Consider the following 25,885-nt stretch of genomic DNA (forward strand, 5'->3'; position numbering starts at 1 on the left):
TCATATAGTGGTAAGCAGATTATTCTGTCTCCCATGGCATGAAGAAACACTTTCTTATGTGTCATGAGGTACTGTGGATTAACCCACCAGATATGGTTGGTTTTCAGAAACTGTTAAATGTACAAGTTTCATTTTCATTGTGGATAGTGACATCTAAAAAGTTTATGCTCTTCTTTTTTCATATTTAATAGTGACCTGTATATTTCTGTGAAGTTCAATAAATTTCTAATGAGGAGTGGATGCCATTTCATTTGTTTCACTGAACAAAATAATAGTGTCATCTACATAACATCTACAATACATTATGCTGCCAGCTAGCACTGGTTTCTGCTTGAAAAGTTTATTTTCTATATGTTCGAGAAAAATGTTAGGTAATATTCCAACCACATTACAGCCCTTGGCTAAGCCTATATTTCACTTGAAGGTTTTACCATTAAAACTGAAGTAGTCGTAAAATTAGAACTGTTGTAAAAGTTCAGCAAGTTCAACAATTCCTGCCTGGCTAAAAATTCAACAATTTCTGACGGGTTACGTTTTGTTCTTTAGAATATCAAATATTTTGTCTTGATGGACATTTGTATATAAAAGAAATTACTCTATTATCGAATCTTAGTGTTTTTAATCCTGTTAATCAACTTACTGGTATTTTTAAAAATATGGATTATTAAAAGTGGGTTGGTGATAAATTATTGTTTTATATGACAGTTTTTATGTGCCTTTTAAGCAGGTTATTAAATTTTCTTTGGCACCTTTATTGTATTATTACCTTGGAAAATATTTAGCATTTTTTTCTGTGTAATCAGACAGATACACGATATTTGAACTTCCTTTGTCAGCTTGATTACTGTAGTACTGTGAGCCATTAATTATTATTATTTTTTTTTTTTTTTACTAGCAAACACCTATCAATTATACTCTTTCTAACTATTGGTAATTAATTTATTTATAGCCATAGCAAATGGATACAATCCTGAAATAGTTAATAAAATCTATAGAGAAAAGAATAAAAAGATTTATAAGGTAAGTGGGAAAAATCACCTTAATAAATGATAAGGAAAAACAGGAACCAAAATAGTCAGTCTTACCATATAGGACACTGGACACATAACTGACAACTTTAGCTATGTATCTCATAAAGCAGGAATAAAAACTGGTTTTTGGAATGGTAATACAATTCAACCCAATACAGGACATAAACCTTTCCCGATAATCCAAAACGACAAATCAAATCAGACATAAATAAAATACAGTGCCATGGTTGCAGTAAACTATACACTGGATAAATTGGTAAAAAGGTATTTATGTGATATAAAGAACATTTTAACACCGATAAAAGCAACTCATCAACATTTGCTACGCATTGAAGGGATGAAAAAGTGTAATAGACACAACTGGAAACAGTGTTGATATTCAACACAAAGCAGAGAAAGGTAGATATATGGACCCTATGGAAGAGAGAGATTTTTCTTTTTTTTTTTTTTTCATTATACTACAGACCCAAACTTCATTTTAAATGAACAACTTGAACTAAAAAACATAAAATATATTGAGAATTTTCATGATTGTTATTACGAAGATTATAGTAGTCATAAAGGCAACTTTTAGCTGTTTGGTTTTCTATATTCTTTGGATAACTGTGTAATTAACACTCCATGCGTCAACTTTTTTTTTAACTGAAGACATTGAAATATCTCAAAACTGTACATCGGATCCAAAAAGGTCATAATTCCAATTTGTTTGTCTCAGAGAGGCACATCCAATGATACCACACTTGATCTGCTACCCCATCTCAAGCGCAGGTGGTGGGCGGGCAGGTGGGAAGGACAATTTTGAAACCTTCAATTGGAACCCCTAGTTTTTATTGCACTTTATGATTCTATGGCAAGATTTACATATGTTTTTTCTGAAGCATTTTCTGTGCTTCAGCACAAATGGTGCTGTAACTGGAGGAGTAGAAATGGATACACAATCATTATTTAAAACATGCTACTCAATGGCCCTTGAATATCCAATGGCACGTGGGACTCCATCTGCATGCTATGAGGGGAAGACAGGCCAGTATTTCATAACTTCTAATTGGAAGCCCTATTCCTCTGATATATCAAACAGGGGACTACTCGATGTGTGCCACTGTGGCTGTGTAGCAAAGTACAACGAATCATAACTGGCACTACACTGTGATTGAAGTTCACGTATTGTGCAGACGTAGAACAGATAGTGGCTCTAAACATTACAATATTTGTGCAGCGTTTATTGCCTGCACACTTATCTATCATTTGGAGAACAGGGATGCAAATGGATGATGAATGTAGCAACCATAGAAGAAAAAATTGAAGTGATCCTGATTTACAGAGGACGTATGAGAAATGTTGAGGCTGTTGTTGCCTTGTATGCTGAGCATTTTCCAGAGAAAGCTTGCTCTCATTGATTTATGTCTGACCAGCAAAAGTAAACAGAGCAAATGCATTACAGGAGAAGCTAATGAAATAGTGGCAGTGCACCATGACCCACAGAGAAGCACCCAGCAATTACACCACCATTCTGGTGTGTCCCTAGGTAGTATTGTCACAACACATCATAAGTATCACCCATACCACGTGTCACTGTATCAAGAACTTCATGCCATCGATTTCAATAAGTTTTACGAATGGGCACAGCAACAAATACAAGCGACCCCCACATTCTTTGCTGAGGTACTATTTTCTGATGAGACTACAATCACAAACCATGGTAGGGTTAACCAGCATAACATGCACTACTGGAGTGTAGACAATCCCCACACTGGTTACAGCAAGTTGACCATCAACATCCTTAGTCAGTTAACATATGGTGCAGCATCATGGGGAACAAATTTATTGGTCTGTATTTTATCAACAGCATGTTGAATGGATGCAAATACTGAATGTTTTTGGAACAGGAACTACTGGTACTACTGCAGGGTATGCGGTTTCACCACGATGGTTGCCCAGCACATTACTCAATTGAAGCATAGAAGGTATTAGACTGTGTTTATACTGGTCTGTGGATCGGCAGAAGTGGCCCTATTAATTGATCTGCTAGGTTGCTGGATTTCGTTCTGTGGGTATACTAAAAAGATAAGGTGTAATGGCAAGTGCCAAAAGGCCAGAAAGACATGGTCGACCACATAAGAACTGTCTCTGCTGATATTCCCACAGACATGCTTTTGTCCTGTGTGCAGTCTTTTGAAAAGTGGATCACTAGTGTATTGAAATTGGCAGTACAACATCTGAACACTGACTGTAACTGGAAAAGTAGAGTAGTGTTCACCTCTACCCATGGCCACAGAAGTGTATCGAGTAGTCCTGTGTTCAATATGTCAGAGGAATACAATATTGTGAATGGAGTTTTCAATTAGAAGTTTCGAAATACTGGCTAGTTCTACCCTCGCAGCATGGAGGTGGGGTCCCACATGCCGTTGGATGTTCAAGGAACATTGAGTGGCATGCTGTAAATTACAACTGTGTACACAGTTCTGTTCCTCTGATTCTAGTGCCATCTATGGCAAAACGAAGAAAATGCTTCAGACAAAAAGTATGTAGATTTTACCATAGAATTGTAATATGCAAAAACAACTGTGGGGGGGGGGGGTGTTCCAACTGAAGATTTCAAACTTCGCTACCCCCCCGTCACCCACGCTTGGGGTGGGGTGGTGGGTCGAGTGCGGTATTGATGGATGTCTCCCACTCTCTCTCTCTGAGACAAACAAATGGAATTATAACTGGTTTTTGATCCAATGTGTAGTTTTCAAGACATTTCCCCCACACACAGTATACAATATTTTCAAACATCCTTTCTGCATGAAAACTGTCCTGTACCCATAATGTTGTATAACAAATCTCTGACTAAAACTGATCATACACCAGCTTCATGTGTTATATGTCATTTCTACAATATATTCAAATGATTGGAAGTTGCTGTGAATCAGTGTGTTGGGAGAGTTACTGAGAGTCGTGTACCAGAGGTACCTAAAGATACTATCCTCTGCTGCGGATCCTGCCTCCATTACACAAAGTGGAGGATCTATCACTACTCATCTACCTGATAGAGTGGCATGTCAGTAGTAGAGTTAGGTGCACTGTTCGGCGAAGACAGGGAACACAGAAGACTCATGGTATTATACTAATCCCACAACCAACAAGTTCGAGGCATGCGTTGTCTTTCATTGGAATCAAAACTGAGCCAGTGAGTCTCTCATCAGCTGTCAGGAAACCTGCTGTGACCAGTATCAAAACATGACAAATGCAAAACAGGAGGACTCTAATTAATTACTGGCATTTCAAACACGCGGCTGACAATGATGCCTCTTAAGTGAAATGGCAGCAAGGGACAAAAAGGAACACCAATTACACTCAGTGTGTATTCTTGGGGTCTCTTTCGACATGTCAAAGAAGCTATTTTGGCAGCTGCGCATTGTAGCACACACTGGAACAAATGATGCCTGTCGTCTGGGCTCTGTGATCATATTTGGATTACTCAAGCCACTGGCAGAGACAGTTGAGAAGATAGCCTTGTATGAAGATTCTGTGAGAAGGTAGGCTGTTACTTTTGGGCTTGTGCCATAAGGCTGAGAACTGTAGGGTTCCCCTAAATGGAAAGGTGTGCACAACACATCAGAGACTGTTACCAGATAGCTAACTGTGTGGGATGCAAACAAGAGTTTTTTAGATTAGGCAACTCTCCATCCAGTCCAGACAGTGATAGATAGGGTACCATCAAGTCCAGACAGGGTACCCAGAAGTATCCATCCGAGATCCAAAGAAATGCATCCTATGGGTGAGAATATTAAAATCTTAAGTGATTAACTGCCAAACTATTAGCAACAAAGTGGCAGTGTTAGAAGTATTCCTAAAAGCTGTTCTCACTTTATACTACGTACACAAAATGGGCTAAAAGCTAACATTGATGGCAGGGAAATATTTGGGGAAAATGTAAGTGTACATTAAAAGTATAAGCTAACAAATGGAGATGGTGTATTTGTGGCAGTTGATAAGAAATGTAAATCCACCAACGCAGAAATTAAAACCACATGCAAGATTGTGTGTGCAAGGCTCAGTATCATTGGTGGGTATAAACTCAATCTGACCTTTCTATTGACCACCAGGCTCATCTCCCATTGTAACTAGAAAATTTACATCCTGTGAAACCTTACTACATGCGTTCTCTGAAATTATTTAGAATGGATTGTTCATAAGCCCATTCACGAAGGAAAAATATTGGGTCTAATAACAAGAAACAAACCTGGGCTTTTTGAGGTTGTCCACAAAGAAAATGTTATCAGTAACCATGAGGCAGTTGTAGATTAAGAAAAGGCAAACCTACGTTTCTAGCATTTGTAGACTTAGAGAAAGCTTTCGACAATGCTGACTGGAATACTCTCTTTCAAATTCTGAAGGTGGCAGGGGTAAAATACAGGGAGCGAAAGGCTATTTACAATTTGTACAGAAACCAGATGGCAGTTATAAGAGTCGAGGGACATGAAAGGGAAGCAGTGGTTGGGAAGGGAGTGAGACAGAGTTGTAGCCTCTCCCCGATGTTATTCAATCTGTATATTGAGCAAGCAGTAAAGGAAACAAAAGAAAAATTTGGAGTAGGTATTAAAATCCATGGAAAAGAAATAAAAACTTTGAGGTTCGCCGATGACATTGTAATTCTGTCAGAGACAGCACAGAACCTGGAAGAGCAGTTGAACAGAATGGACAGTGTCTTGAAAGGAGGATATTTGGGGAGCAAAATAACTGATTATGGTTGAAGTAGAGAGGATATAAAATGTAGACTGGCAATGGCAAGGAAAGTGTTTCTGAGGAAGAGAAATTTGTTAGCATCAAGTATAGATTTAAGTGTCAGGAAGTGGTTTCTGAAAGTATTGCTGACATGTGATTACATTTTCACGCAATTTGGGTGCATAGATCCTGAGAAATCAGTACCCAGAACAACCACCTCTGGCTGTAATAACGGCCTTGATACGCCTGGGCACTGAGTCAAACAGAGCTTGGATGGCGTGTACAGGTACAGCTGCCCATGCAGCTTCAACACGATACTACAGTTCATCAAGAGTAGTGACTGGCGTATTGTGATGAGCCAGTTGCTTGGCCACCATTGACCAGATGTTTTCAGTTGGTGAGAGATCTGGAGAATGTGCTGGCCAGGGCAGCAGTCAAACATTTTCTGTATCCAGAAAGGCCCGTACAACATGCGGTTGTGCATTATCCTGCTGAAATGTAGGGTTTCTCAGGGATCTAATGAAGGGTAGAACGATGGGTCGTAACACATCTGAAATGTAACGTCCACTGTTCAAAGTGCTGTCAATGCGAACAAGAGGTGACCGAGACGTGTAACCAATGGCACCCCATACCATCACGCCGGGTGATACGCCAGTATGGCGATGACGACTACACGCTTCCAATGTGCGTTCAGCACGATGTCGCCAAACACGGATGCGAACCATCATGATGCTGTAAACGGAACCTGGATTCATCCGAAAAAATGACGTTTTGCCATTTGAGCACCCAGGTTCATCATTGAGTACACCATTGCAGGCGCTCCTGTTTGTAATGCAGTGTCAAGGGTAACCGCAGCCATGGTCTCAGAGCTGATAGTCCATGCTCCTGCAAACGTCGTCGAACTGTTCGTGCAGATGGTTGTTGTCTTGCAAACGTCCCCAATCTGTTGACTCAGGGATCGAGACGTGGCTGCACAGTATGTTACAGCTATGCGGATAAGATGCCTATCATCTCAACTGCTAGTGATACGAGGCCGTTGGGATCCAGCACGGTGTTTCGTATTACCCTCCTGAACTCACCGATTCCATATTCTGCTAACAGTCATTGGATCTTGACCAACGCGAGCAGCAATGTCGTGATGCGATAAACCGCAATCGCGATAGGCTACAATCTGACCTTTATAAAAGTCAGAAACGTGATGGTATGCATTTCTCCTCCTTACACGAGGCATCACTACAATGTTTCACCAGGCAACGCCGGTCAACTGCTGTTTGTGTGTGAGAAGTCGGTTGGAAACTTTCCTCATGTCAGCACGTTGTAGGTGTCGCCACAAGCGTCTACCTTGTGTGAATGCTCTGAAAAGCTAATCATTTGCATATCACAGCATCTTCTTCCTGTCGGTTAAATTTTGTGTCTGTAGCACATCATCTTCGTGGTGTAGTAATTTTAATGGCCAGTAGTGTATCACTGCTTCTGCCAAGCAAGACATGTTTATCACATTATGATCCACAGGGTGCATATGCAGACAAGAAAAAAATCCCGGATTTTCTCCACATTTCCTGGCTAAAAACAGACGACTTTTTCCTGAGTCAAAATTCACTTTTTCCCGGCCGAAAGTACACAATAGCCTGGTTAAAAGTACAGTTTTTCCACGTTAAGAGATAATATACAATGTGTGATCAAAAAGTAACAGGATTTTTTCTTTTTCTTGAGGAATCTTTATTTTTTCATAAACATCAACTTTGTCCCCTTCAAAGTAATCTTGCTCAAATGCAATACACTTGTGCCATGCTTCTGGAACTCACTTTTTGCTATGGTATTCAGATCCTTCAGCATTCTGTTTTTATCTCATCAATGGTGGCAATATGACACCCTTTCATGCTTCTTTTCAGCCTTGGGAGTAGAAAGAAGTCACAGAGGGCCATGTCCTGCAAATACAGTGGCCAAGGCAACATAATGGTTTTGACAAGATGCCTGTTGGCTTCTGTATCGGGTTCCTCGGCTGACATTCATTCGATGATTTTTCTGACCTTTCTCCAGCATGAGTGGCAGACCGGAACCGAGCTCGCCGCCGCAGACTATATGTACCTGGCGTGCCAATGTCCGAGGCTTCACTGCACCGGAAATGACTATGGAGAAGCCCTTGGACATTGGCGCGCAAGGTACACATGGTCTGCAGTTGCGAGCTCGGCTCAAGTCAACCAACAGCAATGGAGTGTGAAGCTTCGACAATTCCAACCACTCCTGCTGGCGAAATATCAGGAAAAGCCATCCGACAAACTTCGGCCGAAGAACACAAGGCAGAAGCCAACAGGTAGTTTGTCAACAAGTGGCCATCAAAGCCTTAACAATTTTGTATAATGGTTTTGTTTTTGCCAAAAAATTATGAACAAGCATTGAGATGTGAGCAGAAGCATTATCATGATGCAATTTCCATGAGTGGTTTATGCAAACGGTGCATAATTTCCAGGTAGTATTCCCTTATTGGCTGTATGACCATATGGCAGGAATTCATGATGCACTGTCCCATTGTAATCAAAGAAAACAATTAGAAGAATATTCACATGTGATCAAACTTGTTAAATTTCCTTTGGTCTTGGCTCGTCAGCAGTTTCTGTTGGGACTTTACTTCAACATCATACCCATATATCCGTTTCAACACGTGTTATAAACTTCTTCATTAGTTCTAGATCACTGTCAACCTCATTCTGTAATTCCTCAGCAGAGTCTATGCATTGTCATTTTTGGTCAAAATTCAACAATTTCAGAACATACTTTGCTGCTTCACATTTCATGTACAAAACATCCGAAAAAATTGCTTGGCATGAGCAAAAGGATATGCCGACATCATCAGCAACCTCTCTGATGGCGATTTTCTTTATTTCTTTCCCACTGTCATCAGTAATTGATGTGCTAGTGTGTCCAGGGCAGTTGTCTTCAATGTCTTCTCGACCCTGTTTGGAATGTTTATACTATTCATAATCTTACTCATAGTAGATTCGCCAAAAGCCACAGTCAACATTTTGAATGCAGTTTTGCACTTTGTTCCATTTTTAAACAAAATTTAATGCAAATTCCTTGATCCATCTTTTTGAAAAGTTAAACTCTGCTGAGCACACGAAAACAACTATAACCTTTTCGACTGTCAAAAATAACCTAAAAATTCAAAAGAGCTGAAAAGGTAAACATACTTCAGGAACATGTGTACTAATAATATGAAATTTTTTTAAAAAAATCGCATGTATAGAGCCCGCGAAACTAAAAAGTTCCAGTTACTTTTCGATCACAACTTGTATTTTCCCTCAGAACTGTAAAACTTATCAATCCTTTGAATGGTAAAAGTTTTATACACAAGCACAGAACTTCCCTGCAATTTAAGAAACAAAACCCAGCAAAAATCAACACATTTTGAAAGATCTTTGATGTACGGCTTATGGTACACTGCATATTTTTATATTATGAATGTATAAACACGAATTCCACCAATTACAGCATGGTAGGTTCTGAAGCACAGAAATCAAGATTGCTATGCACTTACGGCAGCCAATAATAGTTCATATCACATGACCTCCGAGATCAATGACAGCAGATATTCAGAGCATGGGACACATGTAGTCAGCAAATAGCAACATCACTGATAAATAGTGCAAACACACAAATAGGGAAACTTAATGGTTTAAATTAATGTACATAAAGTATAGCTGCAAGGAAAGATAAACTTTCACCTATAATACTGATTGTCCACAACTTTTTGCTGTTTTTTTCCGAGGGTGTGGTTAGGCAGCACAGCTTGAATTGTAGCAGCTGAATATTTCTGACAAGAATATTTCTGACGAGCCAAACATTTTGTGGGTTACCTGGCTGAATACATGTTCCGTTGAGCATTTCACTTTTCCATAGAAAAGCCAGTCAGACCTCTCAACTCACGCTTTTTTTTTTAGGATAATTATAATTTTGCCATTGTTATTTTATTATTTGTTATCTATGAAAGAGCTTACGTAATTATGAAAAATTAATCTTGAAGCTTGGTCTTTCTAAGTGTGTGTTACCTTTTGAGATATATCAAAGACAAAAATGTTAAATAATGACATAATTGGATGGTCTTCTGGGCCCAAGTGGTTGGTCCTCAAAGTGTTACATTTCGAATGAGAGTCAAATGCACCTTGGTTGAAGAAATTCATTGTACATTCTCAGACATAGAATAATTCATCTTGTTTAAAGGAAATTGTATTGCATAGTCTTCCTCCTAAAGCCTTTGACACATGGTACTTTCGGCAGACACTTGTGGATGCACTGTGTTCTGTTGTCATAAATGGTGCATTTTCTTTGCCACCAAAGTTTTATTTTGGTGCCACTCTCTTGTTTATGTTTTACTTTGCAATATTATTCTGCAGAAGAGGGCTAAACTAAAACTCTCCATTAGAGTATCAGTTCTTACCAGTCAAAATTATAAAAAAAAACTAAAACCATGAAAAATTTCTGGAATTCCAATAAATTCCTGTATTTTTTCTGGATAAAAAAAATTGTTGTGGTAGTCCCTGTTATCCTGGGGCGTATATACCCTGGATCCAATGTGGAAGCCCATTACTCAAGTCTATTCTTGCAGGAGTCATAACAGAGGTTCTTAAACCAGAATAAAATGTCTGCTGTGCAGCCTGTGGATTTCAAAAGCATGTGCAATGCATAACACTTCTGATAGAGAAGGGTCTGGCTGTTGTAAGGCCTGGGTGTGCATATTTTTATCAGGCCCAGACAGATTACCACAACTCCAACAATCGAGCACTAAGAAAGCAACTGAAGATTAGTAGACAGCAAAAATGCCTGCCGAGAGTCTGGAGAAATAATATCACTTGGTTGGGAGAAATAATATCACTTGGTTGAATAGTTAAGAAACTGGAACAGCCAGAAACACTTGTGACCATTGAACACATCAAAGCCTTAACAATTAAGACAACTATCTGGGGAAGACAACCACAGCTCAGAGACATGAATAAGACACTAAACAACCATTCAAATTATCATAAAATTACAATAATTATTATGAAGTCAAGAATGACTAGATGTTTCCACAGCCCACACAGCTGTATGAAGGTGTTTTATTTGCAACTAGCACATTCATGTCAGTACTGTTGCATCTTCAGGTAGGTAATGGTTATATTTTGGTACAGCTGATGGCCAACTATGGAGTCCCTGCATTTAAGAACTTATCCACATTAAGCATCAAACCGCATTGGTGGACTGTCATAATAAAACTGAGCATTCCCAAAAGAGGTTTGTCAAATGTGTACAAAGCATGCCTACTGAATAAGCCAGGCCAGCAGATGTATTACAGAACTTGGTAGACATAAAACCAATGTAAGTAAAACTTAAAATCCTGTATGATGTACAAGTCGAAACAAGGCTCCGGGAGTAGACAACATTCCATTAGAACTACTGACAACATTGGGAGAGCCAGTCCTGACAAAACTCTACCATCTGGTGAGCAAGATGTATGAGACAGGCGACATTCCCTCAGACTTCAAGAAGAATATGATAATTCCAATCCCAAAGAAAGCAGGTGTTGACAGATGTGAAAATTACCGAACTATCAGCTTAATAAGTCACAGCTGCAAAATACTAACGAGAATTCTTTACATACGAATGGAAAAACTGGTAGAAGCCGACCTCGGGGAAGATCAGTTTGGATCCCGTAGAAATGTTGGAATACGTGAGGCAATACTGACCCTACGACTTATCTTAGAAGAAAGATTAAGGAAAAGCAAACCTACATTTCTAGCATTTGTAGATTTAGAAAAAGCTTTTGAAAATGTTGACTGGAATACTCTCTTTCAAATTCTGAACGTGGCAGGGGTCAAATACAGGGAGCAAAAGGCTATTTACAATTTGTATAGAAACCAGATGGCAGTTATAAAGAGTCGAGGGACACGAAAGGGAAGCAGTGGTTGGGAAGGGAGTGAGACAGGGTTGTAGCCTCTCCCAGATGCTATTCAATCTGTATAATGAGCAAGCAGTAAAGGAAACAAAAGTTCGGAGTAGGTATTAAAATCCATGGAGAAGAAATAAAAACTTTGAGGTTTGCCGATGACATTGTAATTCTGTCAGAGACAGCAAAGAACTTGGAAGAGCAGTTAAACGGAATGGACAGTGTCTTGAAAGGAGGGTATAAGACGAACATCAACAAAAGCAAAACGAGGATAATGAAATGTAGTCGAAATAAGTTGGGTGATGCTGAGGGAATTAGATTAGGAAATGAGACACTTAATGAAGTATTGGAGTTTTGCTATTTGGGGAGCAAAATAACTGATGATAGTCGAAGTAGAGAGGATATAAAATGTAGACTCGTAATGGCAAGGAAAGCGTGTCTGAAGAAGAGAAATTTGTTAACATCGAGTATTGATTTAAGTGTCAGGAAGTGGTTTCTGAAAGTATTTGTATGGAGTGTAGCCATGTATGGAAGTGAAACATGGACGATAAATAGTTTGGACAAGAAGAGAATAGAAGCTTTCGAAATGTGGTGCTACAGTAGAATGCTGAAGATTAGATGGGTAGATCACATAACTAATGAGGAGGTATTGAATAGAATTGGGGAGAAGAGGAGTTTGTGGCACAACTTGACCAGAAGAAGGGATCGGTTGGTAGGACATGTTCCGAGGCATCAAGGGATCACAAATTTAGTACTGGAGGGCAGCGTGGAGGGTAAAAATCGTAGAAGGAGACCAAGAGATGAATACACTAAGCAGATTCAGAAGAATGTAGGCTGCAGTAGGTACTGGGAGATGAAGAAGCTTGCACAGGATAGAGTAGCATGGAGAGCAGCATCAAACCAGTCTCAGGACTGGAGACAACAACAACAACAACAACAACAACAACATGATGTATGTACATCTGCTGTATTCCTAACAGGCCGATGTGGTGAAAGCAGCCTGTGGAGGCTAGCAATACGCTGTAGATTTCACCTGGCTGGAATGGCTGACAGTTTCTATTGGTGTAAACCCAAATGAGTGTGGTCGGAACAGCTGAAATTTTGAGTATATCATTGCAGGACCCCTCATCACACAGTGGATGACTCACAGGACCAACATGAGAACGGGACACGTTTGAACAAAAATATCTCAACCACAGTGTGGACAGCGCACCTAGTTGAATCCATACGTTACAGTGTATGGGTCAGAGCAACAAGGTATTGAACGTTACCTAGTAACAGATTTTGATTTCATATGTGCACTTTCGAACTGCCTGCCTTTATTTTAGTTACGGTTTTGTTTCAAGGTCATAAAAAGTCCTGTAGCCATTTGTTTCATTCTGCTTCGCTTGAATCAAAGTCACCACACATTCAGAGATGTGTAGCTGGTGAGAAACTTTACTTTGAGAAGTTTATGGTAAGACTTCTCAAACGGAATGGCTTTCTGTAAGTCTCAATATCTCTCAATTTGGAATAATCCTACAAATTACACAAATTTATTACCATTAAACACCAGTGAACTAAATCTAACTATTTCTGAAAAGTCACGAAGCATAAAATATGTATTATTTTGCAGAAAGATTGCAAAAGTGCATAAGACATAAGTAATTAACCATACCTTGTCTAATCATTTCTCGTAACCTCTCCTTTTCCTTAAAAGTATTTGGTAACCTGCCTCCATTTTGCTCTCTCCATTTCTGAAGGTATTTATACAGTATAATTACATAAGGAACATGTGCATGATCTTTATATTCCATTAAATCTAGATTTATACAATCTATATGATTCTGGAGAGCAGAAAAAGGTTTATCAAGCCGCAGATCTGGCATTTGGTTGTCAGGATGGGTTTCAATTACTGTGTGTTCTGCAACTTGTATTCTCGCATAGCCGACAAACCCATAGCTGCGACAGACAATGAAAGGTATATCCAACTCCCACAACTTTTTTGATAACGGGATGAGGACTCTGAAACAGAAGTAGGCCTGATAAATAACACAGCAATATAAAAATTCCATATACTTATGAAGAAACATTGTTAGTACACTACTGACTTTAATTAACTTTGAAAGTGACAGACGAAAACCATTATCCAAGAGTATTCATCCTTTTATGACAACTGTTCTAGCAAATTACATGAATAGTTTCCAAGTTTGAAATAAAGTCGAGAGCTACTCACAGAAGGGGAAGAGGATTGAGAGTCATCCCTGAGATAGCGTACTCAGCAAGAATGTTGTCTGTGAAATGTAAGGCTCTGGGTGCAAGTCCCAGTCTGGCACACAGGTTTAATCTATCCTGAAGTTCTATCAAGGATTTTTCTGTGTGTCCTACCGAAGCACCTCCATGTAAGGAACTTTCATTTTTATTTCTTTCGGCTGATATTTTTCCTACCCTTTTTTTCAAAACTGGTGTTTATGATATTTTAATGCATCTGCAGTTCTGCTTATTCCAATACATTACCAATTCTGCTCTCATGGTACAGGTATATGCACATATATAACAATCTAGTACAGCATGTAATTTTTTGATTGACTTCACTGATCATGTTCTGCAGATCGTATCAAGGAGACATGAATGAATCAAGGCACGTAATATCAAAAGATGCTGCTGTTTATTTTCTGCTGAGAGTTCAGTATTTACAGAAATACTTTGATATTATCCACAGAAATTAGATACGTAAGTTGGTCACAACACAGACCTATTTACAATACACTGCTACTTGTTCAGCTGCTTATCAATGAATACACCTAGCTGCCGTGCAGCAATCAGGAATTTTCAGTCTTTGCGCACACACAATCAGGTAATCTTTACATATGACCATTCAGGTACGGTTTTCTCTAAAGCTAATTGGAATTTCCAACAGCTTGCTTTATGTTACATGGGAGCATACTGAAGGCATTCTCATAAGAAAGAAACTCCATTCTGAGTCCTACACAAGAAGGCAAAATAGGCACCGGTTGAATCTATCAGATGTAATGTGTCATGAAATCATGTTATGGTGCATCGTGTCATATGTGTGCAAATGGAGGTTGAACAGAACAGTCAGAATATTTATTTTGCTTCTTTATTGGTTTTTAGAGCATAGGTTATGATGATAAGACTGGTTTGTATTGTGACCTAATGCTAGGTTCAGAGGTGTCAGTTTGGTTCTGAGTTGGTGAAGCTAATGAATATGAGAGAAATAGTAACTATAGTTATGGTGCAACTTTCGTGAGGCCCAATTTGAAGGAGTGGTTTGTGTCTGTCATTCTGACAAGGTCGTACGTCAATGCAGATGGGTTGTATTGGAAGGTTCAATAATTCCAGCAAAGTCTACGTTAAAATTATTTTTTGTGTCTTGCAGTGTCTGCTGCATCACAGTTCAGCTGAAACTGATTTTTATTATTAGCAACAAACACCATTTTTTTGGAGAAAATGTACTGGACTTGATAATGTAAGACTTTCGAGGTCATGAAGATATATCTCATATGCAATCGCGTCACCTCCACTATGTGTTTATCAACAACTAGAATTATAAGCTGTAAAGCAACAATGAATAGCTGCTTGAACTTTAATCCAGGTTAGATTTCACAAAATTTTTGTTATTCATATAATATGAGAACTTGGCCAAGCTTAGATGTGACCCCAAGATTTTCCCTGAGAAAATAAATGTTATGGCATTAACTGCATCCTTCTTGCAATCAGGATCACAGTGACAGCCTACTAGAGCAACAAAACTAAGCTCAGAGTAGGGGAGTATAGCATGTGTGGTCATAGAATCCAGTGCTGGCTACTCTCCTGTACTTAAGGAACAGTAACTATTTTCTAATAACATTACATTAAAAGATATTTCGAAAAAAATAATGTTTGGTGATGACACCCTCATACTAACAGCGTTCAAACTCAACCTTGCCAGGGTAATGCATCCAACTCTAGACTTCATTATCCATACGGATCACCAATGTAAGCTATAAAAAAAAAACAATTACCTTTCTGTTAACGATGACCCAATCACCACTGTGAAATTGTTGAAAAAGTCTGCGCTGTTCTCTAATAGTTGTTCTACATCTTCATCAACATAATCACCGCGAACATCAGGATTCAGTTCTAACAACAGCTGTGTTGCTACCTGTGCCCGTGATTTACCACAGCTATCCACATCTAGAAAAAAACTAGAGAGAAAATTGGTGCTAATGTACACTAAAACGCTGAACAGTTTGTTATAACCTATTCGCCGTTGTGTTTGTGCTTACTTGCATCCAATATCCTCTTCCGTCACTTTCTTGCCATCTACAATTGTAAAAGCGCCGATACCTGGCAACACCAACGATTTGAGAATTTCTGTTCCCAAGCCATTTGCATTTATAAGACATACTTGCGATAACTCCAACGCAGCTTGACCGTGATCACCCCACAATCTGCACAATAATAGTCGTTAATAAATATCACATCTGATGTTTTATAGACGCAAAGGCGCAACTAAAAATTAACAACACAAAAGAGCAATATGAAGTGCAAAAAGTTGTTAACCTGAGCTGACGATCGTATTTCTTTGATTTATCTGACTGCTCCGGCGACTTCGGCGCCGGCGATGCCATTTCAAACAATAAATACACGCAAACAACCTTCACTACCTCGGTACGAAACAATTGTATACACACACACCAAGGAGATTCACCTCCTCGTCACAGACAAAAAACCGAGGTGATGTTATCCATGTCTTTGGACAAAATTATCCAATAATATCTTTGGACAGAACAAAAATACCGACAAGCTTTGGAAGAGTGTCTGGTCACTCTGGTGGTTGGTTGGTTGATTTGGGGGAAGGGACCATCGATCCCATCGGATTAGGGAAGAATGGGGAAGAAAGTCGGCATTATCCTTTCAAAGGCACAATCCCAACATTTGCCTGAAGCGATTTAGGGAAATGATGGAAAACATAAATCGGGATGGCCATACGCGAGTTTGAACAGTCGTCCTCCCGAATGCGAGTCCAGTGTGCTAACCACTGTGCCACCCCACTCGGTGTGTCTGGCGGTCTGTGTTCTGATTTCCTCTTCCGTAATTTTCATGAATCGCTGAAATGAGCACGGTACATCTGGCTTTCGGCTGAGTTCGGCCGATTTGGTTGTGGTTACAGACTGATCTGTAGCGTACCTCGAGGTCTGTGATACCTTGAAAGGTGATTTATATTCGCGCAATTTAATCGTACCATACTCATTTTAGATGTTTCTCAGCTTTCACAGCTTGCTTACTTTCAACCTATCAAACGAGATTTTTTTTTTCCTTTATAAAATTTATCTTACTGCTGTCTACACCATCTCATATGGCGCACAGCAATAGCTACAGAGGTACCACCAGCCAGGCAGTCTCCAGTCACGGCGCACAAAGTTCCAATAAGTCGAAACCTTATGGCATTCGTAAATAGGAATGTATTTATGCTTTCGCAACAAGAGCCGCAAAGAGTCCATTCTATCTGCCAATAATAAGGAAGGAAGATTAGAGTTTAATGTACTGTCGACAGTGTAGCTATTAGAGATTGAGCACAAGCTCGGATTACCAAAGGGAAGAAAAATGGCCATGCCCGTTTTAAAGGAACCATCCCAGCATTTGCTTGGAGCGATCTAGGGAAATCACAGAAAAAATCTGGTTGGACAGATGGTGATTTGAACCGTTGTCCTCCAGAATGCGAGTCCAGTGTGGTAAAAACTGTGCTACCTCACTTGTTGCCAATAGTTAGTTCAGCCACTACAGAGGGCAGTAACACTAGGAACTACTTCCTGAAACCACAAAATAGATCACAGATGGGCATCCTTCTGCAGCTCGAGGATAAAAGCGGATGCACAGTCACACTTGGTCAATTGCTGCAATTCATCACCAGCAGCAATTCTACAGTCACCAACCAGTCACTGACCAGTTGTCACTATTGTTGCCGATCTACAGTTGCTGCAGCTGTAGCCCAGCAGCTATAAATGAGTGATTATCAATCAGCAACTGCTGAGTGGCAAAGTGTTAACCCGGGTTTAGACAGACATGAACTTTTTTACACGTGCTTCCTCCCACCACTATGCTTACATGCACATTAGCGTTGTAAATGCTACTTCTACGACTTTCATGAGGGCAGCAAGTGAAATTATTCGTTTGGGATTTTAGCAGTTTTTATCTGAAGAGCTTATACTGATGTTGTTGAACAAATATCAGACACACAAATGTTGAGTATGATAATGGGCAGCTTGTAGGAATCTTTTGGGAACCTTCAATACGCTACCAACTGATTAATCGGCCAAGAACGACGTTTCGTTCAGAATCATTTTCGAATGAGTAAAATCAGTTTTGTAATCTTTTTTAGTCAAATTTTTGATCTTCACAAAAGTCTAATACAAATATGCGAGATGCCTTGCCAGCTCACATTAAATTACAAGTAACACGGAAATATCTGGGTACTGGAGTCACTCCAATATGTGTAGTGCATTCTGAAGAGCACTACTTCTACATTTTTGTTGTCTACAATACATTGTAGGTACATTGGAAAGTGAATTTTTTGTCTCAACAGTTTAGCTTTGTTTTTATTATCCGAGTTAATCAATATATTGGAAAGTAAAGTTTTTGTCTCAACAGTTCAGCTTTGTTTTTATTATCCGAGTTAATATTCTGATAGGTCACAGGTACTGTAAATATACAACATTTATTTCATTGGTAGGGTACTTAATTTCATAACCAAACATTGTATTACTGAACAGAACAGTCATTACCCAATGACAGTGCCAGTATGAACACTGTTATATTTACATAGAATTTTAATGATGGTCAAGAGTAGTTTAAAATCTCTAACCAGATATAAATTTCCATTTCTCGTTAATATTTACATTAACATATTATCATTATACTGAAATAAAAAAGACCTTTGCAGTATAGACTGTTCTGCTACAATACAAACATTAGCAAGTTCACACTTTCAGTTTCAATACTTTTTAATCCAATTCCTATCGCATTCCTTAAGAACATTTGGTCACTTTATAAAATATTTATTTACTTAGTTGAAGACTAAGCCCATTATTTTGGCATGACGCTAACTTTCGATACACATAAAAAAACGATTCTGGATATGTGCTATTGAACAAACCAGAGCAGAATGACAGCAGATCCACCTATGGGCAGTTGCTGAAGCTTGTAGGCAGTGATAAAGGAAGTAAAATCAAGCAAAACTGCAGAATGCTTTTCAACTTTCGTAATTTACGTGTAAGTTGGCCGGACAGTGTGCAAATATGATGTTTCCACGTGTAAACTGATTTACATGAGTGGTGGTGGAGAGAGGCACTTGTAACGATTTCATGCCTGTGGAAACATGCCTTTATTCAGACTCGAACCTGAACAACAAACTGTTTGTTACAGCAGTCCGGATTGAGCTTCTATAGGTTACATAGTTCACTTTCATTGTGTTACATTAGTTTAGTGTATAGTGAAATATGGCATCCCAGCTAAGACACAAGTTGAAAATATGGTCACTATTTTTTATTTACTTAAATTTGCCATATTTCGTGACAGTACCTTTTCCGTTAGACGTTTGCAAGGCGATATTAGTCTTGGCTTCAGTTGTCTAAGTATGATTCCACAATGCATCTTTGTCGGCTGCAGACAAGACGTGGTTCAACGTGTTTGCCTCATTTTGTTGTTTCAAATACCATTTCTTCAAATGTAGTTTTTTTATGGTTAATACAAAAAAATAGTAACATAATTCAAAATTAAAACATAACTTCCAGATCCATTACAATAGCCACACCTCATTCATCGCTCAGAGCTAAGTGTATCTGTGTATATTATTTTGATAAATGCTTAATACTTGTTTCATTTTGTGTTATCCATATTACTTGTGTCACACATATAAACGCTCTGTGATCACACCAGATGCTAGTGTTCGAGCAAGTTACCTTTGTACAGCAACTACTTTTCGTTGGTATGGGGTTCACTTCCTCCTATCTCCTATATTGGGTGCCAGACTTGTTTTCATGAATATGACATTTGTTGGGTCCACTTTCATGCTGAGTGTAGGTCAGAAAAAGAGCTTAAAATGAAACTGTCATTAGAGAGAATTATGTAATTAAAGATATTGTCAACATGAAGATTTTGCTTCACTAGGCATAGACCTAGGGGTAATATTCCATTGGCTTCCTCTAACCTTCAAACTGCTTTTCCCAGACAGTTCTACAGGGATCTACACCCTAATGGCATCCTGCACCATGGTAGGACTCAGCATTTTCCACATTAATGAACACTACAAGAGTTGAAAGAAGTCAAAGTTGTCAGATACAAACCCTATGACTCGTCTTGGTTTGAACCTGAAATCTTTAGAACTTTAGTCAGACACTTCACCATGGAATCACTATGCCACCACAAGACATTATGACATCTCTCCTGGAAACACCATTAAGAGAAAGTAAATGCAATCATGTAAAAGTACGTATAACAGGGGAAAGATACTGGCAATAGGAAGACTGAAGAGACCTTTGGAGGGAAAAGGAACAACTGTGTGAATATCAAGAACTCGGATTATAAGCTGGAGCTAAGCAAAGAAAGGAAAACTGGAAGGTGGAAGGAATATATAGAAAGGGCTCTACAGGGAAATGAACTTGAAGACGATATTATAGACAGGGAAGAGGTAGTAGATGAAGTTGAGGTGGGAGATATGATACTGTAAGAAAAATTTGACAGGTCTAAATCGAAACAAGGCCCCTTGAATAGATGACATTCCCCCAGAATTATTGAGGTCCTTGGGAGAGCCAGGCATGATACAAATCTTCCATCTGGTGTGCAAGACATATGACACAGATGAAATACCCTCCAACTTAAGGAATAGGGTACTAAATCCAATTCCAAAGAAGGTAGGTGCTGACAAGTATGAATACTACTGAACCATCACTTTAAATATTCATAGGTGCAAAATACTGACAGAAATTATTTACAAATGAATGGAACAATTGGTCATAGCCAACTCTAGGAAAGTTCAATTCGGGTTCCAGAGAAACATGAGCAATTCTGATGCTATGACTTATCCCACAAGATAAACTGAAGAAATGTAAACACATTTTTATAAATTCATAGATTTAGAAAAAGCCTCTGGCAATATTGTCCTCAAAATTTTGATTGTAACAGGGATGAAATACAGGGAGCAAAAGATTATTTCCAACATGTATGGAAACAAGACTGCAGTTATAAGAGATGCAGAACATGAATTGGAAGCAGAAGGAGGGAGTAAGTCAGGGATGTAGCCTACCCCCAATATTATTCATTCTGTTCATTGAGCAACTAGTAAAGGAAACCAAAGATAAAATTTGGAGAGAGAATTAAAGTTCAAGTAGAAGAAATGAAAGTTTTGAAGTATGGCGATGTAATTCTGTCAGAGGTGGCAAAGGACTTGGAAGAGCAGTTGAAAGGTGTCTTGAAAGAAGTTCAGAAGATGAACTCAAGCAAAAATAAAACAATGGTAATGGAGTGTAGTCGAATTAAATCAGGTGATGCTGAGTGAACTAGATTAGGAAATGATATATTAAAAGTAGTAGATGAGTTTTCCTATATATACAGCTAAGTAACTGATGATGGCTAAAGCAGAGAGCATATAAAATGTAGACCGGCAATGGCGAGACAACCGTTTCTGACAAAGAGAAATTTGTTAACAACAAATATAGATTTAAATTTTAGGAAGTCTTTTCTGAAGATTTTTGTGTGGAGTGTAATCTTATACAGAAATGAAATGTGAATGATAAGCACTTCAGACAACGAGAGAATAGAAGATTGCTGAAGATTAGATTGCACAACTGTTGTTGAGGTACTGAATCGAAACTGGGAGAAAAGAAATTTATGGCACCATTTAACTAAAAGAAGGAATTGGTTGATAGGATACAACATGAGGCATCAATGAATTATCAATTCGGTATTGGAGGGAAGATTGGAGGGTAAAAATTGTAGAGAGAGACCAAAGAATGAATTCATTAAGCATGTTAAAATGGGCATAGATTGCATTACTTACTCTGCAGGGTAGCGTAGCATGGAGAGCTGCGCCAAACCAGTCTTCAGAATGAAGATCGTAACAGCAATAACAACAACGCTTTGTGCTATGTTATCCCTTCATTATTTGTAACATTGCTTACTTACCATGTTAAATATCCATAAATGGAGAGAATAAGTCTAGACTAAATTATATAAGATGTGAGTAATACCACAACTAATATGTGTACCAGTATAATAAACATTTAATATTTCTGTTGCAGGAGATAGTGCTATCATCAGTTCAGGCCAGTGGTGATCATCATTGACCAAATGACATATTTGCAGCAAACAATTTCTTTGATAGTTACATAACATAGATCAGAACTGAACAAAGTATTTTCAGGGTCATAATGTTAAGTCCAGTCCACATGCAACAATCAGTCTGCACAGATATCTGTACATGCAATAAGCTGCCACAAATCTCTTGAGTCCACATGAAACAGTTATAGTCTACAGCTGGTCCCTCATTGTCTGTCTGGGAAGTACATTTCAGTTGTTACTTTCGTGCAAGGAATGTATTAGTTCAAGACAACAACTCGCATGAGGAACTTCTTCTGTGGTCAGCATTCGCAGCTAGACTCCCCATCACCCAAAAAAATGTAAATAAAGTGGCAGAGATGGAAAGAATGATCTAAATCGTCAAAAGGGTGGCTCCTTAACCGATGGTAGTTTTCCCATGTTAATCTAAAGAGTGTTCAAGCAAGCATTGAATGAAATACGATCCAATACATGTGAAGTTATACAAATTGTTATCTAAATGGATTACACGAAGTTAGGTGTCTCAGTTAGATGATGTATCAATTACGACAGGTTACAATGATTTTTTTTTGCATTTTTAAATTTGCCTGGAACTACATGTACTCTAATAAAGTATAGACTGGCCAATTTTTGAACACTTCTTTTATTTTGTTTCTGAATACCAGGGGATTTTCAATTCCATGTCTGAAATTTACCAGCAATCTATTATAGATTCTTACAGTTATAAGAAGCTGCCTTCTGATTCCAATCGATCTGTCTCTAGCTCTTAATTTCCTACTCACATGTGTAGCGATTATACATTTCAAAAAAATTCAGCAATGAACTCCATAGAGCCATACCCATCTCTACACAAGCTATTCTTGGAATTGAACATTCCAGGTAATTTTGGTCGTGTTCTTGGGTACTTCTGCTCAGTTATTTGCAAATACTGAAACGTATTAATTATTATTAATGTGCTCTTCTTAAAATCCTTCACATAGACCATGGATATCTCGTATATTATCCAGTTTTTCCTCGGTACAGCTGCTTGTGTGTGTGTGTGTGTGTGTGTGTGTGTGTGTGTGTGTGTGTCCGTCCATCGATTGAGAACCAGGAAACTGCGGTGTAGCTTTTGTGGGAAATGCTAACTAATAGTATTAATTAACACTTGCATGAGAAACGATCATAGCGAAAATAACTAGTAATGTAACCATGTCAATGCAAACAATAATTCTGTTATAACCTCATTCACTCATGGTGGTGAAGTAAATCTGTGGTGCTGCCAAATCAGCCCCCCCTTTTTTTTTTAAACTAGGTCCCCGACTATAGGTGGAACTTCCACTTTATTTGTCTGCCTGTCCTTATGAACACGACTGGCGCATAGGTGGGCTGCTTCTGTTCTGTGTGTGTCCTCTGTGTTGGAGTGCGATGACGCAGGCTGAGTAAGAAATGCACCCTCACAGGTGTACTTAGGTTTGAGCTTCTCTATAGAAACTGTTACCTGTTTGGCATCCTTCTCGATTTTGAAACTGTGGCTTCCTGTTGACACTCCCCTGTAGGGCCAGGAGTGTGGCAAAATGAGTGGTGGATGCACTGCATCACCTCGGCGCCACACATGGGACATTTTTTGTAAGCCTTTGTTAACAAACAATTGTGCGAGTTGTGTATGTAGCTACAGAATAACTGGCTGTGAGGAAACTGATGTAATTAACTTTCCTGGGTACTACAGCTGCTCAGTGTACACTAATTTTGCAGGGGAGCATCGTAAGTCTTCCTTCACTTTTTATGAAAGAAAATCTATTCCATAGTAGGTGGTACAATTATATCTTTTATTTCTTGAGCAATTGGCCAATTTCAGCACTAAGTCATTTTCAAACACCTGCAAAAAATACATCAGTATGGAAGAGTATTACTATTGATGTATATGCCATGCAGAACCATCAAACATAATCACAACTGTGTTTAAATTCAACAGAAACAGTCTTACTTACTTGTGCATCAGCATTATATCATTTGTAATGCTGCTTGCAATCGAGAATTCATTCTATATGTGAAGCAATATACGAAGTAATCCATCTACATCGTAATCTAAGGACGAAAACATCGTCCTAGAACCATATAACCACACTATAGCATGCATGTTGTGACCTAATTTCTTGCAAGGATATATTCAAAGGTAACACATATGACTATCAATAACAAACATCTTTCTATACTGTATCCTTTGCTGGCATGCCAGTAAGTACAAGATAATCTTATGCACAAAAACAGATAATATGAAACATATGTTACAATGTCAAAATGGTTTAATGAAACATGGGTTACAACATCTAAGTGGTATACATAAATATGTGTTATGAAACAATATTTTAACACTCACAAGTAAGTATTTATTAAATGACTATAAGTATGAACAGCTTACAAGAATTAGACAGCATTTCGATAATATCATGTGCATACTCTTAGCTTTTTCCAAGGATGAGAACAGGGTTGGAGAGGGGTGGATACTGTCACATTGTCTAAAATATGTGTACCATTGATAGAGAATTACATTAGTGTAATCAAATAAGCTAGATGCATATCATGTTTTCTATATACATTGTATATCCATTATTTCTCAATGCAGTATAATTGCACGAGGAGCTTAGAATTGAAACTAAAGTAATATACCTCTCATTATTTATGAAGAATATTAGAGATATAATTGGAGAAGAAACGTTTGGGTCTTGGAACCCGCAGATATGGGGAGAGGCAACATCAATGAGCTGTACCCAAACATAGCATATATTCAACCAGTGTTCCTTCACTCTACATTAAGTCTCTCATTAACTGTCAAAATCAATAGTTCACCCATTTCCCTGCGGATAGATGTGGGGTCTGCCATGATCGTTATCAACTATGAATCAAAATATAGCATCCAGCCCCCCCCCCCTTCACCCCATGATACCACAACATCAAGTTGCAGAAATGACCTTAAAAATTAATGGACAATTTATGGCCCAAGTATAGAATCAGTTGCACAAGATGACAGCCGGAATTTTGTTGGTGAATGCCCCATAAACTCTCAGTTCTCAGGCATAAACATTTTTAATGCATTTGGGTTAGAAACTCACAGCTCTGCCCCACCAGTCAACATCAACTCCCTCAGTACAAACCGTACCTCTAACACCTTTCTCTAAATTCAGCTCCATATGTTCACAATCCTCTTCAGGTGTTAGAGATTTCAATGATATCTGGAGCATGTCACTTGTCATGTACTGAGGACAGCAAATTACTGAGAGGACATTCTCATTGCAGACAAAGGTGCTTAAGATCTGGCCAATAACTTGGATGCTCTGTTCGTGGTCCACCAACAGTCCAATCTAATATGTAATAAGGACAAGTGTTGTTTCTTTGTCAGGCTGAATATCTAGGACACATTTTCACTGCTTCCAGCATCTGCTCCCCACCTTAGTATACGGAGGCAGTACAAAAACATCCAGCTCCTGTCAGATGAAATCAGTGTTGAAACAATTAAATTACTACTGAAAGTTTATTTCCCACATGATCACCATTGCTGAACCACTCTTGCACCATCTGCCAGAGCATGCACCCCCGCCCCCTCCCCTCCCTGCCTCTGCACACCATTTCCTCGCTTAGCCAGACTCTTCCAGTCCTTGATCCAGTCTTCATTTGGATTTCGCAGGACATTTCTTCGACCACACTTGGCTCATTGCAGAAGACTCTGACAGAGGGTTCCCATATGTTTCCTGTATGTTAGCCACATCTATTAGTCAAACTATACAAGCTTGATCTCCCTTTTTTGTATTGAAGGACTTCCTTCCACCATTGTCACAGACAATGTCCCCTGAATCTGCAGAATTCACTGTTTTCTGTGACAAGAATGACATCATCCTAGTTCACAACAGCACCCAGCCTGAAATGG

The 25,885-nt window shown here is 38.8% G+C and overlaps 1 protein-coding gene across 1 annotated transcript in view; it reads right to left on the minus strand.

Annotated features, from left to right (window-relative positions):
- The window catches only part of LOC124712018 (NEDD8-activating enzyme E1 regulatory subunit), a 43,221-nt gene extending 26,869 nt beyond the window's left edge, over window positions 1-16,352 (minus strand). The window contains exons 1-4 of the mRNA XM_047242312.1: window positions 16,210-16,352; window positions 15,933-16,097; window positions 15,669-15,851; window positions 13,322-13,668 (exon numbers count right to left, since the gene is read on the minus strand). Coding sequence (XP_047098268.1) covers window positions 13,322-13,668; window positions 15,669-15,851; window positions 15,933-16,097; window positions 16,210-16,277 — 763 coding nt within the window. The 5' untranslated portion in view covers window positions 16,278-16,352. The remainder of the gene's footprint in view (window positions 1-13,321; window positions 13,669-15,668; window positions 15,852-15,932; window positions 16,098-16,209) is intronic.
- Between the last annotated feature and the right edge of the window lie 9,533 nt (window positions 16,353-25,885).

This window comes from Schistocerca piceifrons, chromosome 1, assembly GCF_021461385.2.
Source record: "Schistocerca piceifrons isolate TAMUIC-IGC-003096 chromosome 1, iqSchPice1.1, whole genome shotgun sequence".
Classification (NCBI taxonomy): domain Eukaryota; kingdom Metazoa; phylum Arthropoda; class Insecta; order Orthoptera; family Acrididae; genus Schistocerca; species Schistocerca piceifrons.